Consider the following 20,580-nt stretch of genomic DNA (forward strand, 5'->3'; position numbering starts at 1 on the left):
TCCTCTAGCCATTCCTGCTTAGCCATTTTGCACTTCCTGTCGATCTCATTTTTGAGACATTTGTATTCGTTTTTTCCTGCTTCATTTACTGCATTTTTATATTTTCTCCTTTCATCAATTAAATTCAATATTTCTTCTGTTACCTAAGGATTTCTATTAGCCCTCGTCTTTTTACCTACTTGATCTCTGCTGCCTTCACTACTTCATCCCTAAGAGCTACCCATTCTTCTTCTACTGTATTTCTTTCCCCCATTCCTGTCAATTGTTCCCTTATGCTCTCCCTGAAACTCTCTACAACCTCTGGTTCTTTCAGTTTATCCAGGTCCCATCTCCTTAAATTCCCACCTTTTTGCAGTTTCTTCAGTTTCAATCTGCAGTTCATAACCAATAGATTGTGGTCAGAATCCACATCTGCCCCTGGAAATGTCTTACAATTTGAAACCTGGTTCCTAAATCTCTGTCTTACCATTATATAATCTATCTGATACCTTTTAGTATCTCCAGGATTCTTCCAGGTATACAACCTTCTTTTATGATTCTTGAACCAAGTGTTAGCTATGATTAAGTTATGCTCTGTGCAAAATTCTACAAGGCGGCTTCCTCTTTCATTTCTTCCCCCCCCCCCCCCCCCCCCCCCAATCCATATTCACCTACTATGTTTCCTTCTCTCCCTTTTCCTACTGATGAATTCCAGTCACCCATGACTATTAAATTTTCGTCTCCCTTCACTACCTGAATAATTTCTTTTATCTCGTCATACATTTCATCAATTTCTTCATCATCTGCAGAGCTAGTTGGCATATAAACTTGTACTACTGTAGCAGGCATGGGCTTTGTGTCTATCTTGGCCACAATAATGCGTTCACTATGCTGTTTGTAGTAGCTAACCCGCACTCCTATTTTTTTATTCATTATTAAACCTACTCCTGCATTACCCCTATTTGATTTTGTATTTATAACCCTGTAATCACCTGACCAAAAGTCTTGTTCCTCCTGCCACCGAACTTCACTAATTCCCACTATATCTAACTTTAACCTATCCATTTCCCTTTTTAAATTTTCTAACCTACCTGCCCGATTAAGGGATCTGACATTCCACGCTCCGATCCGTAGAATGCCAGTTTTCTTTCTCCTGATAACGACGTCCTCTTGAGTAGTCCCCGCCCGGAGATCCGAATGGGGGACTATTTTATCTCTGGAATATTTTACCCAAGAGGACGCCATCATCATTTAATCATACAGTAAAGCTGCATGTCCTCGGGAAAAATTACGGCTGTAGTTTCCCCTTGGTTTCAGCCGTTTGCAGTACCAGCACAGCAAGGCCGTTTTGGTTAATGTTACAAGGCCAGATCAGTCAATCATCCAGACTGTTGCCCTTGCAACTACGGAAAAGGCTGCTGCCTCTCTTCAGGAACCACATGTTTGTCTGGCCTCTCAACAGACACCCCTCCGTTGTGGTTGCACCTACGGTACGGCCATCTGTATCGCTGAGGCACGCAAGCCTCCCCACCAAGGGCGAGGTCCATGGTTCATGGGGGAAGGGATATACTCTAGCAATATTCAAGAACTGGTTGTACAAGTGTTTTATATTCTTTCTCCTTTGTAGACTGGTTGAATTTCACTAGTATTCTGCTATTGGAGTGCAATCTGCCACCTGCTTTACCTATGACTGAGATTACGTGATCATTCCATTTCATATCCCTATAAATTGTCACACCCTGGTATTTATACAAGTTCACCAATTTCAACTGTGACTCATTGAGATTATAGTCATGAGGTGCTGCATTTTTCATTTTGTGAAGTGCACAGTTTTACATTTCTGGACATTTAAAGTAAGTTGCCAATCTTTGCACCACTTTGAAATCAGAGCTGGCTGAATATTTATGAAGCTTACTTCAGACAGTATTTCATTATAGATAACTGTGGGCTTACTATTAATGTTGTCCACAAGATTCAAGGGATTCAAGAGATCACGAGTGGTATCTGTTCTGTCAGACATGTAACTATTACAAAATTGTGTCTATATGACCTATTGTTCTTACCCACATATGCAATAAAGCATCAGTTCAGAGTAACTTTCCACATAGTGTGAAAGGCAGTTTTTATGATAGTTTAGTGCATGATATTGTGAAGTTGCTCAGAGAAAGAGCAGTCAAATAGGTCTTGGGTTGAGGTGCAGGGAGTGGGGGAGAATCTGTTAATAAGGAATAATTCATCATGGTATATTAGAGAACAACAGTTTTTCAACCTTTAACTGTATCCTTACACTGTGAAAAGTTTTGCCCAATCAGTTAACACAAAGGCAATGGGTGAGCAGTTTGCTACACTTGGGTTCTCGTGCTCCACTGGAATGCAGAAACAGGAGACCCCTGTTAGAGGTAAATGCTACACAGAAATCTTTTGAGTAGTGATGGGAACAAATAGACCCAAGTTAGTTATTCCTGGCTGCCACAGCAGATGTCTCACTAACCCCTCCCTCTTTCTCTTAATGGTTTTATGTGAGTTTCTTTCCTCATTAATTTTTTTTAGTATCTCCACGTCTTCTACATATTGCTTACTTTTGACCAAGAGGGCTATGTTATCTGTGGACTATAGCATTGTATTTGTTCCCCTTGCATTTTTGTTTCTCTGAAATTTTGTTTTGCATAATTAATACATCTTTGATTGGAAAGTTAAGCAATAGTTGTGATAAGCTGCAAGTCTAACGTACGCGCTTCTGAAGAACTTTCAGTATTACAAAAAATGTTGTGATTATTAAAGCTCTTGATTTTTATATTATTATTATTATTTTATTATCATTATTTCATTTAGCCCTTTAAGGAGCACATATAACTACTAGTTTAGCTTTACTCTTTTCATTGTTCTTATTTTCTCAGAACTAATTCAGCCTGTCGCTGTGGGTCTGTTGTCTGTGTAGTGTCCATATGTTGTGGAGTTTGACTCTTTGCTCTGGAGCAGGCAGGGGGGAATTGCTTGTGGGGGACAGTGATGGGAAGAGTGAACTGGGAGAACGACAAAAATAGATAAAGAAGGAGACTAAATCAGAGAGAGAGGGAGACTGCAGAGAGGAAGGTGTGAGTAGGTCACATGTGCCACATTCTTATCCTGTGCTCTTTCTGACTTTCCCTCTCATCCATCAAACATCTTTCCCTCCTCCATGTGCCTGTCTCCTTTCTCCCCTTGCCCATTCCATGCGATACAGCCCCTCACCACAGTCAAGCTGCAGTGGTGCAACAATGTAGGTAGCAGAGACAATGTAGCCAGCTGAGATAACATAGCTATGCAGGAATTTGTGTGCTTATGTGTGTGTATTTTGAACTACTTAGTGCTGAAAACATACACCATTCAAAAACTTATCAGTGTATATATGCGTATTAATTACTTGTTCTGACTGTTTTATAGATGTCCATTTTTTGTTTTTAAATTATTTGATTCCTGTAATGATCCAAAATTTCTTTGATGACTTATAGATATGTAGTTATTTTTGTTTTTAAAGAATCTGCTATCAAAAGTAGATGCAAAATTATTAAGAAATACGAAATCTTCATCCCTCCCCCCACTCACACATACACACACACACACACACAAGGTTCATTCAGTTTGCAACATTTAGTTACTATTTCTGGCATTTCTGTACATAGTTGCCACTCCAACTTAGGCACTAGTCATAGCATGGTACCAACTTTCTGATACCCTTGTCATAGATGGCAGATGCCTGTGTTTTCAGCCAGTCGTCTACACTGGTCTGCAGCTCGTTTACTGTGCAAAACTGCCATCCTCCTAGCCAGCATTACATCTGAGCAAAGAGATGAAAATCAGAGGGAGCCAAGATCTGGCTGTGTGGTGGGTAATCAAACACTTCACATCAAAAATGCTGCAGAAACATCTTTGTTGCAGCTACAGTCTATGCCTGGGCACTGTCATGTAGAAGGACAATGCCTAATTACAACATTCCTCTTCGCTTGTTCTGAACTGCCTTTTGTAGACATTGAAGAGTCATGCTGCACAGAGCTGCAGTGATAACTGTGCAGTCTTCCATAAATTTCACCACCAAAACTGCTTTTTTGCTGATTGAGAAAGTTCATATGCACATTTTTGGTTTGTTCTGGAAATGAGAATGCATTACTGTTTGGACTGCTCTTGTGTTTCTTCACTTTTGAAATGGACCCATGTTTCGTTCCCTGCCACAATTTTATTCAAAAAAATTATGCTTCACAAGGATAGTTTTAGAGAAATGTTAAGGCAGTGCCCATTCACGTTGGTTTGTGATTGTTGGACAGCATCTTGGGAACCCATCTCGCACAGAGTTTGTGGTACTGAGTCTTGCAACACTCTGGTATAGAGAGTCATCTTTGAAATTTCAGGAAACGAATCACTCACTATAGAAATTGTGAACCGACAGTTGTCTCAAATTGCCCAATCCACTCACTGAATGAGATCATCAGTCGATACTCGCTTCCTTCCCTGATTGTCTGGATCATGAATAGATGTACGTCCTGCTTCAAAGTTCCTGCACCATTGCCACACTTTGCTGTCACTCATGAAAGTTTCACTTTACACATTACTCATTTGTCTATGAATTTTGGCTGCATTGCATCCCTCAGCATGAAGAAATTTACTGCCGGCACGCATTTCTCATTTTATGTGGAACTATTGTTCAAGGCATGTTTGTGTGCTCATTGAATGCGCAGGACTGACAAGTGCAAGTGATACGATTGACAGGCATACTAGAGATATTATGTAATAAAGCTAAGCAGAGCTTCATTGGGTTTTCACTGTAGTTTTAATTTTGTGACAATTGGACCTTGGGGGGAGGGGGGGGGGAGTAGCCCTTGTGTGTTAACTTTAGAGCTGGCATGGGTTCATTGTATACTTCACATTAGCCAGCATTTTAACAAATATAAAAAGTGATACATCATGTAACTACATATTATCAAGTGTACTGTTTCTAATATGTTAAAAATATATCCTTCTGATGTCCAAAACTATGTTCACAGGCACAGTTTTGAATACAGTAAATGAGCTTATAGACGAAACTTCAGCTTTGGGTCCAGGTAAATGTCATTGTTGTGGTGAAGACCTCGACACTGCACACTCGGTATGTAAACCTTTTTACTTTATACTGTTATTGAAATTTTATGTAAAAAAATTAATATTAAGGATATGAAATATGGAATCATCTCAGTCTTGATTTCTCACATTAGTGATGGCATTGAGAGTCAGCTCTCATAGCCAAAAAATGTTCAATGTTAGAAAATGATACTCAGACGGTGTGTGCCTCAAAAGTAAAAGTAAGTCATCAGCTCATTTATTTTGGCTTGGTTTCCAATAGGACATGTGACACCACCTTTTTGTTGCTAGCTGACCACCCTCTTTGTAATACTTGTGGAAAAGATTCAGTACTACTGCCTGCCATTTCATTTTGTCCTCAGTTTTCAGCTCATGTAACTACTTTATATATATTTTGTGAAAACTAAACCTCTAAATGATGATTTTATGCAGCACTGTCCAGAAGTCCTATGAGGCTTGGAAAAAACCGCTATGAAAATAGAAGGATATTTATGTAGCAGTTGATTATGAGACAATATTCAATACAGGCTGGCCACTAGTCTCTTTGTAATACAGACTATGTTGTCATGAATTAGCTTCATCGTCTTCTATTTGCTTGTTGATAATCTCTGTACTCTTCTCATAACTTGTGTTTCCAATCTTGATCATTTTCACCTAAAGAGTGAGTAAAACTATGCACGTCTCACAACTGAAGGGGCATTTCACACAATCTGATAGTAACAGCATTCACAACTTTGTCATTTCACCAAGATGTGAGTCATATGTCCTCTCCATCTGTGTTGGTATAAGGGTAGCATTCCAAGTATCACTACTGACTAGGTGCTTGATATGCCTTGTTTTAAGCCTTTCATATTTATGAACCAGGGTCTTGTGCTTTGGATTATGGAATAAATAGTATTGTTGAAGTTTTTGTTGCCTCAGCCCTCAGTTGCTACCAACTACAGTCACTAAATAAAATATATGTCTTACCATTCATGTTTTGTCAAATAAATTCAGGTGAAACACTTATGGCAAGATGTAAATTGCATTTTTTCAGCTGAACGTATATGTAACCACAAAAATCATTAACATAGACAAATGTTCCTGAAGACTGGTAATGGCTTTTTCAATTGTTGCAAGAACAACAATGTGGATGACTGACTGAGCTAGTTTTATAATATTAGTCAACAGAACCCTCCAGTACTGTGAACAGCGAAAAGCTAGGAGGATCTACAGCTCTACAGTATGACTTAATGAGGATGGCATCCTCACAGATAAAATATTCGGGAGGTAAAATAGTCGCCCATTTGCATCACCAGGTGGGGGTTACTGAGGAGGATGTTCGTCATCAGGAAGAAGAAAACTGGTATTGTAATAACATACTCAGACAGCACATGAAGCTGTCACAATTGTCAGAGACCAGTCCCTGCCTCCAGCCCTCACCAATGGTGGTACTGCAATCTAGAAGCTGTTTCCTCAAGAAGTGCTCTGTGGGAAGATGCCATGCCCCTGGAGCTCATGTCACATCACCTATCAGGACCCCTTTACCTCTGATCGGCTATAACCGTGCACCTGCCATGCAGAGGACTCATTCCCTTGTGCACTCACTTGATGGAATGTTCACTGTTGTCTGTTGATAACTTTTGCTTTGATCTTGAACTATGTATTGACTATAATGTTGGCTGGTTATCTTCTGTTTGTGTGACATCAAGGCTTATACTTTATTGTCTTTACTGTGTGTTTCTGTTGTGTCAGTATAATACTCGAAATAAATTATGCTCATTACAGCTGACTTTTGCAGGTACTGTTCAGGTTGAAGCATAGAATGTTAGACTGTTTAATTAGGTAGGCAGGTTAGAGAATTTAAAAAGAATAATGTCTGGGTTGAAGTTAGATGCAGTAAAAATTAATGACAGATGGTGATGGGAAGAATAGAACTTCTGGTCAGGTGCCTACAAGGGTATCAACAAAAAAGCAAAGAGGGTTAATGCGGGATTAGGTCTAGTAACTAATAAGAATGTTGATAAGCTACGATGAACAGTATAGTGAATACATTATTGTAGCAAAGATGGATACAAATAGAACACCCAGCACAATAGTATAATTTTATATGCCTATTCTCTTTCACAGATGATAAAGAGATTGAAAGAGTGTGTGATGATATGAAAAAGTATTCAGATCAGTTAGGGAGGTGAAGATTTAGTTGCGGTTGGGGACTCAAAAATAGAATTTGATAAAAGGAAAATGAAGAGAAAGAAAAAAGTAACAGAAAAACATGGACTGCAGGAAAGGAATGAAACGGGAAGCTACCTAGTAGAAGTTTACAGAAATGTTTTAATAATTGCCAACACTTGGTTTAGGAATCTTGAAAGAAGGTTGTACATGAGGAAAAGACCTGGAGGTACTGGAAGATTTCAAATAGATAATAACAGTATAATGGTGAGAGAGAGAATTTGAAACCAGATTTTAAACTGAAAAACATTTCTGGGTCCAATTATGGGCTCTGGTCTTAATTTATTCATTATGAACTTCAGATTAAAGAAATTGCAGAAGTTTAGGAAATCAAGGTACTACACCTGCATAAACTAAAAGAACCAAAAGTTGTTGTGAGTTTCAAAGGGAATAATAGGCAACAGTTGACTGAAACGGGAAAGAAATACTATAGAAGAATGGGTGATGAAATAGTGAAGGCAGCAGAGGTCCAAGTATGCAAAAACAGAAGGCCTGGTAGAAATTCTCAGATAGCATAGAAGATACTGATTTTAATTCATGAAAAGAGAATATGGGAAATGAAGCAGACAAAAGGGAATAGAGAAGTATTTGACAGAGCCGTAATAGACCTAAGTTGAATCATTAGCTGTAGACAGTCCCTAAGAATTATTGAGAGCCTTGAGAAAACATACCACAATGAAACTGTCACCTGGTATGCTAGATATATGAGACAAATGAAGTACCTTCAGTCTTCAAGACCGATATAACAATTCCAGTTCCATAGAAAGTTGGTGCTGATAGATATATATTGAACTCTCAATTAATAAATCATGGTTACAGAATACTGACAGATTATTTAATTATTTAGCGAAGAATGGATGAGAGAAGCGATAGAAGCTAACCTCGGTGGAGAAGACCAGTACAGATACTGGAGAAATATAGGCAGACTTGAGACAACAGTACAGATACTGGAGAAATATAGGCAGACTTGAGACAACACTGACCCCTTGAATACTCTAGAAGATACATTAAAGAAACATTGGTAGATTTAGAGAAAGGATTTTGACTGAAATACATTCTTCAAAATTGTGAAGATAACATGGATAAAATATTGGGAGTGAAAGGTTATCTATAACTTTTACAGAAACCAAACTCCTGTGGCAAGAGTCTAAGGACATTAAAGGGAAGTAGTAGTTGAGAAGGGAGTGAAGTGGGGCTGTAACCTATCCCTAATGTTATTCAGTTTGTACATTAAGCACGCTGTGACGAAGACATAGGTTAAGTTAGACAGAGGACTAAAATTGATGGAGAAGAAATTAAAATTTTGAGATTTTCCAGTGACACTAATTATTTCAGGGATGACGAAGGGATTGGATGAGCAGTTTAACAGAAAGGAGAGTGCCTTGAAAAGAGGTTTTTAAGATGAACTTCCACAAAAAATAAATTAAGGGTAACGGGATGTTGTTGAGTCAAATCTAGTGATGCAGAGGACATTAAATTAAAAAATGATACACTAAATGTAGTAGATGAGTTTTCTTATTTGAGTAGCAAAATAACTGATGATGGTTGAAGTAGTGAGAATATAATATACAGAATAGCCATGGCAAGAAAATCATATCTGAAAAAGATAAATTTGTTAACACTAAATATAAATTTAAATGTTAGTTTGCCTTTATTGAAGTCCGGAGTATAGCCTTATATGGTAGTGAAACTTGTAAGATATATGATTTAGACAAGAATGGAATAGAAGGTTTTGAAGTATTGTTTTACCAGAGATTGCTGATGGATAAGTCGGATTATTAATAAGGACATGCTGAATCAAACTGCAATAAAAGAAATTAAGACACAGCGTGACTAAAAGAAGGGATTGGTTGATAAGACACATCTTGTGGTGTGAAGGACTGATCAGTTTGATAATAGAGGGAAGTTGTAGGGCAGAAATTACAGAGATACTGAGCCTCGATTAAAATAAGCAGGTCAAATTTGTGTAGCTGACAATAGTTACGCAGAGATGAAGAGGCTTGCACAGAATAGATTGGCATGTAGAGCTGCATGAATTGAATCTTAGGACTAAAAACAACAACAACAACAATATGGTTGTTTTGTTAATATTAACATATTATCTTTTTGTGAATGTTAGGCTCTGTCGTGAATCAAGTCACGTGGTTTCTGCTTTCTCATCCCTCTTCATGATGGCCTACATAAATTATATTTTATGTTTAATATATTGAGTACACTGTATTTTGCAGGGGGGTGACTTTGAATGTGTTGATTGCTCTAAAAGCTTCAAGTTGAAGTCCAGTCTGGAGAGGCACAGAAGAGTGATTCACATGGAAGGAGAGACATATACATGCCCAGAGTGTAATGCAAGATGTCCAGACAAAGGAACTCTTGCAAGGCACATGTACACTCATACGGGTAAGCAATATCTCATTTCTGTTAACAGCAGACATTTTTGCAGTTTTCTTACCTCACCATCCTGTGAAAAAATTTTCATTTGGTTAAGACAAGAATGAACATTTTAAACATGTGTTCATGGCTCTTGTATGTTGAGTTTGTTTGCAAGAATGCAGCCATTCCATGAAGACTGAGAGTAAAACATTTCTGCCTGCCAAATGAAAGCATACTTAGGCAAAAGCAGGAACTTACATCAGCACAATAGGGCAGGACAAATGTCAGGAGTGATAAAAAGGTATAGTAGGGTTTAACATCTTGTCAGTGACATAATCAGAGATGGAACAGAAGCTCAGACTGAAAGAGGTTGGAGAAGGGAATTGGTGATGTCTTTTTCAGAGGAACCACCTTGGAATTTGCCTCAGTTGATTTAGGGAATTACAGAAATATAAATTTGGATGCGCAGATGGCATTTTCTCCAAATTAATATGGTTGTGTCCAAAAGCTTAGACAAGCTCAGTCTTCTTTTTATGCCTGTCTACCAATCAATGCTGAGTTGTTACCATGATGTTTTCCAGATCTGTTGGACAGTGCGTACATTCAGGAGGCAAAATATTTAGTAGTGCAGATGAAGACAGATAAAAGTACATTACATTATCCTTGATATTGGAACCATTCATTCCTTTCTCAGGGAGGAGAGGAGGAATAGATTTCGGAATGTAAAAATGAAGGGCAGGTCATTCAGAGTACAAAAACCCACCTGTAGTGAGGATGAGGTAGACAAAGATGAAGGGGGAGAGGATTACAGGTAGAAGAGGATGTCAGAGATAGGACATTGCTAAGCTCTATGCCAGCTTCCTTCCCCCATGAACCATGCCGTTGGTGGGGAGGCTTGCGTGCCTCAGCGATACAGATGGCCGTACCGTAGGTGCAACCACAACGGAGGGGTATCTGTTGAGAGGCCAGACAAACATGTGGTTCCTGAAGAGCGGCAGCAGCCTTTTCAGTAGTTGCAGGGGCAACAGTCTGGATGATTGACTGATCTGGCCTTGTAACATTAACCAAAACGGCCTTGCTGTGCTGGTACTGCGAACGGCTGAAAGCAAGTGGAAACTACAGCCGTAATTTTTCCCGAGGACATGCAGCTTTACTGTATGATTAAATGATGATGGCGTCCTCTTGGGTAAAATATTCCGGAGGTAAAATAGTCCCCCATTCGGATCTCCGGGCGGGGACTACTCAGGAGGACGTCATTATCAGGAGAAAGAAAACTGGCATTCTACGGATCGGAGCGTGGAATGTCAGATCCCTTAATCGGGCAGGTAGGTTAGAAAATTTAAAAAGGGAAATGGATAGGTTAAAGTTAGATATAGTGGGAATTAGTGAAGTTCGGTGGCAGGAGGAACAAGACTTTTGGTCAGGTGATTACAGGGTTATAAATACAAAATCAAATAGGGGTAATGCAGGAGTAGGTTTAATAATGAATAAAAAAATAGGAGTGCGGGTTAGCTACTACAAACAGCATAGTGAACGCATTATTGTGGCCAAGATAGACACAAAGCCCATGCCTACTACAGTAGTTCAAGTTTATATGCCAACTAGCTCTGCAGATGATGAAGAAATTGATGAAATGTATGACGAGATAAAAGAAATTATTCAGGTAGTGAAGGGAGACGAAAATTTAATAGTCATGGGTGACTGGAATTCATCAGTAGGAAAAGGGAGAGAAGGAAACATAGTAGGTGAATATGGATTGGAGGGAAGAAATGAAAGAGGAAGCCGCCTTGTAGAATTTTGCACAGAGCATGACCTAATCATAGCTAACACTTGGTTCAAGAATCATAAAAGAAGGTTGTATACCTGGAAGAATCCTGGAGATACTAAAAGGTATCAGATAGATTATATAATGGTAAGACAGAGATTTAGGAACCAGGTTTCAAATTGTAAGACATTTCCAGGGGCAGATGTGGATTCTGACCACAATCTATTGGTTATGAACTGCAGATTGAAACTGAAGAAACTGCAAAAAGGTGAGAATTTAAGGAGATGGGACCTGGATAAACTGAAAGAACCAGAGGTTGTAGAGAGTTTCAGGGAGAGCATAAGGGAACAATTGACAGGAATGGGGGAAAGAAATACAGTAGAAGAAGAATGGGTAGCTCTGAGGGATGAAGTAGTGAAGGCAGCAGAGGATCAAGTAGGTAAAAAGACGAGGGCTAATAGAAATCCTTGGGTAACAGAAGAAATATTGAATTTAATTGATGAAAGGAGAAAATATAAAAATGCAGTAAATGAAGCAGGCAAAAAGGAATACAAACGTCTCAAAAATGAGATCGACAGGAAGTGCAAAATGGCTAAGCAGGGATGGCTAGAGGACAAATGTAAGGATGTAGAGGCTTGTCTCACTTGGGGTAAGATAGATACTGCCTACAGGAAAATTAAAGAGACCTCTGGAGAGAAGAGAACCACTTGTATGAATATCAAGAGCTCACATGGCAACCCAGTTCTAACCAAAAAAGGGAAGGCAGAAAGGTAGGAGTATATAGAGGGTTTATACAATGGCGATGTACTTGAGGACAATATTATGAAAATGGAAGAAGATGTAGATGAAGATGAAATGGGAGATAAGATACTGCGTGAAGAGTTTGACAGGGCACTGAAAGACCTGAGTCGAAACAAGGCCCCGGGAGTAGACAACATTCCATTAGAACTACTGATGGCCTTGGGAGAGGCATTCATGACAAAACTCTACCATCTGGTGAGCAAGATGTATGAGACAGGCGAAGTACCCACAGACTTCAAGAAGAATATAATAATTCCAATCCCAAAGAAAGCAGGTGTTGACAGATGTGAAAATTACCGAACTATCAGTTTAATAAGTCACAGCTGCAAAATACTAACGCGAATTCTTTACAGACGAATGGAAAAACTGGTAGAAGCGGACCTCGGGGAAGATCAGTTTGGATTCCGTAGAAATGTTGGAACACGTGAGGCAATACTAACCTTACGACTTATCTTAGAAGAAAGATTAAGAAAAGGCAAACCTACGTTTCTGGCATTTGTAGACTTAGAGAAATCTTTTGACAATGTTGACTGGAATACTCTCATTCAAATTCTGAAGGTGGCAGGGGTAAAATACAAGGAGCGAAAGGCTATTTACAATTTGTACAGAAACCAGATGGCAGTTATAAGAGTCGAGGGGCATGAAAGGGAAGCAGTGGTTGGGAAAGAAGTGAGACAGGGTTGTAGCCTCTCCGCGATGTTATTCAATCTGTATATTGAGCAAGCAGTAAAGGAAACAAAAGAAAAATTTGGAGTAGGTATTAAAATTCATGGACAAGAAGTAAAAACTTTGAGGTTCGCCGATGACATTGTAATTCTGTCAGAGACAGCAAAGGACTTGGAAGAGCAGTTGAACGGAATGGACAGTGTCTTGAAAGGAGGATATAAGATGAACATCAACAAAAGCAAAACGAGGATAATGGAATGTAGTCAAATTAAATCCGGTGATGCTGAGGGGATTAGATTAGGAAATGAGACACTTAAAGTAGTAAAGGAGTTTTCTTATTTAGGGAGTAAAAGAACTGATGATGGTCGAAGTAGAGAGGATATAAAATGTAGACTGGCAATGGCAAGGAAATCTTTTCTGAAGAAGAGAAATTTGTTAACTTCGAGTATAGATTTAAGTGTCAGGAAGTCGTTTCTGAAAGTATGTGTATGGAGTGTAGCCATGTATGGAAGTGAAACATGGACGATAACCAGTTTGGACAAGAAGAGAATAGAAGCTTTCGAAATGTGGTGCTACAGAAGAATGCTGAAGATAAGGTGGGTAGATCACGTAACTAATGAGGAGGTATTGAATAGGATTGGGGAGAAGAGAAGTTTGTGGCACAACTTGACTAGAAGAAGGGATCGGTTGGTAGGACATGTTTTGAGGCATCGAGGGATCACAAATTTAGCATTGGAGGGCAGCGTGGAGGGTAAAAATCGTAGAGGGAGACCAAGAGATCAATACACTAAGCAGATTCAGAAGGATGTAAGTTGCAGTAGGTACTGGGAGATGAAGAAGCTTGCACAGGATAGAGTAGCATGGAGAGCTGCATCAAACCAGTCTCAGGACTGAGGACCACAACAACAACAACATGCCAGCTTCACTATAAAGATTATTAGGACAGAGTGAGAGGTAAAGATAGATTAAGAGGATGAGAAAGAGATATTGCAATTAAGAATGAGGAGGTCAACAGGCAGACCAAGAAGAAGGTTGAGAGATCACATAGAAACCAACCACAGACAATAGATGCTCTGAGCAAATATCTAACACTTAAAGAAAGAGGAAGCAGAAGCAGTATAAAAATAAATAATGAATAAAGATGATCATAATGAAAAAAGAGAACATGTGGGAAGAGTGAGGGTGACATGTTGACATTAACAATGGTTAGGAGAGTGTCAGGGTGCCATGATGTACTGGAGGCAATTTCCCATCTCCAGAGTTCAGATAAACTAGTGCAGGGTGGAAGATCCAAATAGCCCATGTGGTATGCAGACACTTAAATCCCTTGAGTCATGCTGTATTTTTCAAAAATTGACAATGTGGTTTTTTGTGAACCTAATAGTCAAAGTTACACTAATTAATATTAGCATTCATGCTTGTTTTACATATGTGATAGAAACATTGTAGGAAAGTTCAGTTAGATTGTAAATACTTTTGGATTAAAGGAGACACTCATAGAAAAGTGGAAGCATTGAGTTGTCGATAGGCCAACACAAAAAGAAAGAAGAAAAGAGTTTTGAGCTACCAGCTGTACATATACACCTTTATTCTCAATTGGTTTGAGTTTTACCAACCATCATCACAGAGGACTAAAAAATGAAGAAACACAAAACATATGTAGTATATACAGACAAGCTTTTTAAAAAAAGGAAACATACGTGCAAAGAATGATCCTGTGTAAAGTACTTACAAAGCTGTACATTGATGGATCAAAAATACATTAAATTCAAACAGCATGTACCTGCATGACCAGTAAAATCTTGCTCTGTAATAGCATGCATAAACTCAGTAACACCCGGAACACTACAGACCATAAAAACGTAGTAGTGTAAAGTAGATGACTCTTGGCTGTTAAGAGCTAGTAAGCAGGCTTACAGGGGTATATGTTACAGACTAACTGTCCAAGACAACACTGTCAAAGATTACAAAAACATACAGTGATATACAGCCAAAGAGTATAGGATATATGCTCTAGTCAAGGTTGACAATAAACATCAAGATTGTCAACCAGTCGAATCCATATGATCAGTGTATTGTAGAAGTCTCTAGTAACATTTTGTTTGGTTATGATAAAATATTTAATAGATTCAAGATTTTTAAAATGTGGTTTAAAAAATGTTATGTGAATCAGATGGTATATTTAACAGGTGTTAAATCATAAAGCCACAACATGGCAGGCAAATCAATTTTTATTCAAATACTTGACAGCCATAAATAGTTACCTACAAAAAGCTCAAAAAAGAAAGAAAGTTGCTATCTTTCAGAGTAATCCTATTACAAGCTACAATAAAATACACAGAGTAATCCTTTTACAAACTTAAAACATAAGAGTGCACATAAAATTGCAGTTCCTAGTAATCCCTGCTGGTGCATTTGGTGGGCTAAATTTGGAAATCGTTATGGTTTTTAGCTGTGTCACTTGCTATGGAATAACTAAGGCAAATAGTTAAGGATTAGGCATGGAGTATTATTACTGCAAATCACACTTGATAAAGTAATTCAGATTCACATATGGAGAAAAAAAAATACCTGCCAAATAACAGCAGTGTCATTGTGACATTAACTGCCAACAATTTCACATGTGACCAAGTGTTTACAGCTAACATTATTTATAGTACAGAACCTTTATCAGGAAAATGTACTGAGGAAAAGTAACCCTGATGTATACTTCTTTTCTTTGATAGGTCTGAAACCCTATTCATGCTCACGTTGCCAGAAAACCTTTAGCAGAAAATATCATTTGGAGCGACATGTTGCACAAACAGGCTGTGATGGGAAGTCGAGGCCAAGTTTTCCATGTCAGGTAACTGTTGCTGACCTAGCTTTAAATTCACACTATCGGATCATGTAATATGTTTCTTTACCCCATTTCTGTGCCTTTTACTTAGGTGTGTGGGCGAATGTTCAGTCGGAAAGATAATTTGAGGCAGCATTTACGTGCTCATGCAGGTCAGGTGATACGCAAGAAGACTTACACATGTGAACATTGTCATCATGAGTTTCAGGGTGCTACACTTTTGCAGGTGCATTTGAGGACACATACAGGTCAGTCAAGTAATAAAAGCTCATGTGTTAAAAAATTATGTAATGATCATGTCCATATCTTCATTCCTGTATGAGGTAACAATATATGGATAAGTATTCCATCCAGATGTGTTGGCTGTGCAGACGGATTCTTAAAATTTATGAATCTGCAACTAACTCTTTAGGTATGCTGCACATAAATCATAATTGTGACATTATGGTATTTACAATTAATTTATCATTTTTGTCAGACTCTGTTCTGAATTAGAATGTATGTGTATGCCTGTACAGTGACAGTCCCTCATTTGTATTTAAATATTAAACTATGTCCTATATATTTGCACAAACAATACTTATAGTCAAGTGCCAAATTACTAGGTGGCAGAGACATGTTTAATTTCCAGTAAATTTCAGCCATTGGTTTGGAAACAGCTAACCTATGTTCATTTAAAATTAAGTTCTGTGTGATATTATTAATATGTGAGACAGAAGATCAGAGATATAATACTGGAAGACTTATTGTATGTTCTGATCCACCCACTGCAAAAGTGTGTGGAGAATAAAATCTGCGTAAGATTCTCCCCATTCGCATTGCCTTCCAAAAGTATTACTGAAGAGAACTGACGAATAGACAGGTCATCTAATTAAAGAACATCTTGCAGAATTCAAGAAAGCTGATTCACATGCAGAAAAAAATTTGAAATATTAAGTCTATGTTATAAATACATAAAACATATGGTGATCCTGGAATTACATTAAAAATTTAAGAGTCATTGAAGCCATCTATAAAAAAAATTCAACCCCATTAATAATAACAGTTTGTTTTAGGTTGACATACCTCATTCATAAGCCCTGGTTCTCTCCCAAGTTAAGAATGTCTTGTCATCTTTCCAAATTTCATAATTCAGGAAATATTAATTCTCAAACATGTAGTTGCATTGTTTCTCAAATTTGAGAGTGCAAACCTTTCAAAAATTTATTGATACTGTCTCCTAGTCCTACATTATCTGTGTCCAAAACTGTATACTTTTATTGTGAAAGGCTCTCAAATATAAAATTTTTGTTTCTATAAAATTCTTGATGGGCTTTACTAGAAAATACTGTAAAATCCCATGTTCTTCTGCTAACAGCCCTTTTAAGAAAAGCTGATAATTACATGAGGTGTGTTATGTAATTTCAACAAGTACTGTGGTTTAATCAATGCACTACTGAGCAACCAAAGATGCTTGGTTTAAATACATGTTTGTTACTCTGAAACCCATCAGTAGTTCAGTGTGGTTATTAGAGTCTCTCACTACTCTAATAGTAACACAAAATGTACAGGCAAAAATCATGCTTCTGATGGAAATAACATCCAGCTAGTCTGTATGCACAGAAATAAACTTCATCATAGGATGCAATACTATTTACCTCAGTACATTATCCAGTATTTCATTTATGTGCAAGAGTTAATCATCTTAAACTAAGGAATTCATTTTTCTAAACATTGCTTCATTTAAGAAGAAGAAGAAGAAGAAGAAGAAGAAGTAGTAGTAGTAGTAGTAGTAGTAGTAGTAGTTGTGTGTGTGTGTGTGTGTGGGTGGGTGGGTGGGTGGGTGTGGGCGCGCGCGCGCGCATGCATTCATGTGTGCAGGCAGGCAGGCAGACATGCATGCATGTAAGCACAGAAATTATTTTTCTTGTGCTTTGTCCAAGTTGGAAGTATACAATACTGTTGCCATTGGATGCACTGCAAACAACAGAAATAATCTGACAGTAAAATATATTGATTTATGTTTTAGTATGATCAAAGTTTTCATTCCCTGTTCTTTTCCATAGGAACTCTTTGACTATTACTGCTTTTAAATTTGACTGTGTGAAAGAATAAATTATTATTACATGCCAACTGCTACACAATAGTGATATTCATTTTTGTTTTTGCTTTGACAGCAAAAAATACACTCTAGTTAGAGTTACTACTTCAGTGCAGTGCTGTGCACCATAAATTTACACAAAAATTAGTTTCAGTTCAGTAAACACCTCATGCTACTAAATAACAAGAGTTGTAGATTCCATTTTATGTCTCACTGGACATTCTATTTCTGATTACAGCAAAGAAATCACATAAGCCATCTGGTTGTACCCCCAACTTGACATCCAGTTTAAAAGACAAAAAATAAATTGTACTTGTGTCTGCCACTTTAACTACCAAACAAAATATCTTTTACCGAGCTCAGGCCTGCACTGCTGCTTATTAATCTATACCTTTGCAAAACTAATTAATCTCCCAGCTCATTGAAATACTCTGTACCTAATCAGTAATAACTGTATATTTTACTTCCACTGTATTCACATTACAGAAGCCTTCTGGTTGTATAGCTAAAGCAGCAGGATTCGCAAAAGCAGCAGGCTTCATTTCTTTGCGATGAAAGTGATCTTTCTCACAGATCTCTGTCTCCGTCGTACTCAAAATGGAATGAATAATTATTATTCCCATTACAGTTGTACTGCAAAATTGATAATTATTTAACAGTAAACTTTCTGGTTTTAATTTGCATGTTACATGCTTGCTTTCCAATCCACTATGCCTGCCATTTAATAATCTGATAACATTACAATATATTGTCATCAATTGCACTTGAAAATTTTCTGTAGGACTGAAATTTGCCAGTCATGTGAGCTTTAATTGAGTACTTGTTAACAACACCGAGGGGAACCTTTCAAATGTATTTTGATAATTTTCTGAGGTGTTTTTCCTCCTATATGCTGCTACAGCCATGCTCTTTGCATTTACTTGGTGTGTATCACATGGCATATCAACTGTCCACCTTCCCTGGTCCACTTGCTGCCATTCATTCACCCTCATTCTTCTGCAAAGATTGTTCTTCCTTAGTTTTTTTAGATGAAGCATTATAAATAAACAAGTTTTACTACACATGTAGTTAAAAAATTTTCATATTACTTCTGATCAGAAAAATAACAGTTGAATATACCATCATTTTGTATCTCAGTGTGTCAGGATGAAACTGGTTAAAGTGACATTAAAACACAACTTTACTGTATGGAGAAAAGTGTATACCTAAAACTCCACTCCAGGAAATAGAACCTACCATTGATGCTGCTTTAAGAATATTCAGTCAGTAACTAATACAAAATAACTTCAGTACCAAATGAAAAAGTGTTGCCTGTGAGGTCAGTTGTCTGCATTCAGATCAGTGGAATAGTTATTATAAAATGCCCATTATCTATTTAACAATATAGTGGAGATGCTGAGCTGCGATAGGCACAATAAAAAGATTCACACAATCATAGCTTTCGGCCATCAAGGCCTTTGTCAGCAGTAGACACACATAGACACACGCACACATACACTCACGCAAGCGCAACTTGCACACACATCTGCAGTCTCAGAGAGCTGAAACTACACTGTGAGCAGCAGCACCAGTGCATGATCGGAGTGGCGAGTGGGTGGGGGTAAGGAGGAGGCTAGGGCGGGGAGGGGGAGGGGTAGTATGGTGGGAGTGGTGGACAGTGAAGTGTTGCAGTTTAGACGGAGGGTAGGAGAGAAAGTGTTGAGGGAGGAGGGGGCAAGTAGTGGAAAGGAGAGAAATAAAAATAAAAGAAATTAAAAGACTGGGGGTGGTGGTGAAATGACGGCTGTGTAGTGCTGGAATGGGAACAGGGAGGGGGCTGGATGGGTGAGGACAGTGACTAATGAAGGTTGAGGCCAGGAAGGTTACAGGAACGTAGGATGTATTGCAGGGAAAGTTCCCACCTGCGCAATTCAGAAAAGCTGGTGTTGGTGGGAAGGATTCATATGGCACAGGCTGTGAAGCAGTCATTGAGATGAGGGGTATTATGTTTGGCAGCATGTTCAGCTACACGGTGGTCCACTTGTTTTTTGGCCACAGTTTGTCGGTGGCTATTCATGCGGACAGACAGCTTGTTAGTAGTCATGCCTACATAGAATGCAACACAGTGGTTGCAGCTTAGCTTGTATTCACATGACTGGTTTCACAGATAGTCCTGCCTTTGATGTGATAGGTAATGTTAGTGACCGGATTGTAGTAGGTGGTGGTAGCAGGATGTATGGGACAGGTCTTGCATCTAGGTTATTACAGGGATATGAGTCATGAGGTAAGGGTTGGAGCAGGGGTTGTGTAAGGATGGACAAGTATATTACATTCCATCCTGGATTTCCCGTTATTTATTTAAGTTAGATTCTTTGAAGTCCTTATAGATAACTGATGTGTTTTGTAAAGGTGATGGATTTCAATAATTGCAAGCTGATCAGTATGAGTATCTTTTATGAATATAAATGTGCATTGTTGAAATCCAAACAATGTCATTGTCATCTTGGTAATCAACTGTACAAAAAAAAAAAAAAAAAAAAATCGTGAGACATTAAGGTCAATAATCTTACAAGTATGAGCACAGTGCAACTATGTAGATAATTTTGATGTGTGTGCTGGATTTACCTAATACCAAAACTTAGAATTTTTTCTTAGATTAGTGAACTAAAGTTATCTTTGACTGTGATCAAATCTCTAACGAAGCTTGCTTTGCAACTTTCTTATGATCAGCTGGATAAACAGTTATACTGAACACTGCTGCACTGCAGGCAGAGAACCAAATGGAATCTCTACATTGTG

At 38.2% G+C, this 20,580-nt stretch overlaps 1 protein-coding gene across 3 annotated transcripts in view; it reads left to right on the forward strand.

Moving 5' to 3' along the window:
* Positions 1-20,580, forward strand: part of LOC126195408 (gastrula zinc finger protein XlCGF57.1-like) — a 201,697-nt gene that overhangs the window by 91,065 nt on the left and 90,052 nt on the right. For all 3 annotated transcript variants that reach the window (XM_049934004.1, XM_049934005.1, XM_049934003.1), the window contains 4 exons: positions 4,998-5,098; positions 9,510-9,678; positions 15,610-15,728; positions 15,814-15,970. In XM_049934004.1, the coding sequence (XP_049789961.1) occupies positions 4,998-5,098; positions 9,510-9,678; positions 15,610-15,728; positions 15,814-15,970 (546 nt within the window). The remainder of the gene's footprint in view (positions 1-4,997; positions 5,099-9,509; positions 9,679-15,609; positions 15,729-15,813; positions 15,971-20,580) is intronic.

Source organism: Schistocerca nitens, chromosome 7 (genome assembly GCF_023898315.1).
Source record: "Schistocerca nitens isolate TAMUIC-IGC-003100 chromosome 7, iqSchNite1.1, whole genome shotgun sequence".
Lineage (NCBI taxonomy): Eukaryota > Metazoa > Arthropoda > Insecta > Orthoptera > Acrididae > Schistocerca > Schistocerca nitens.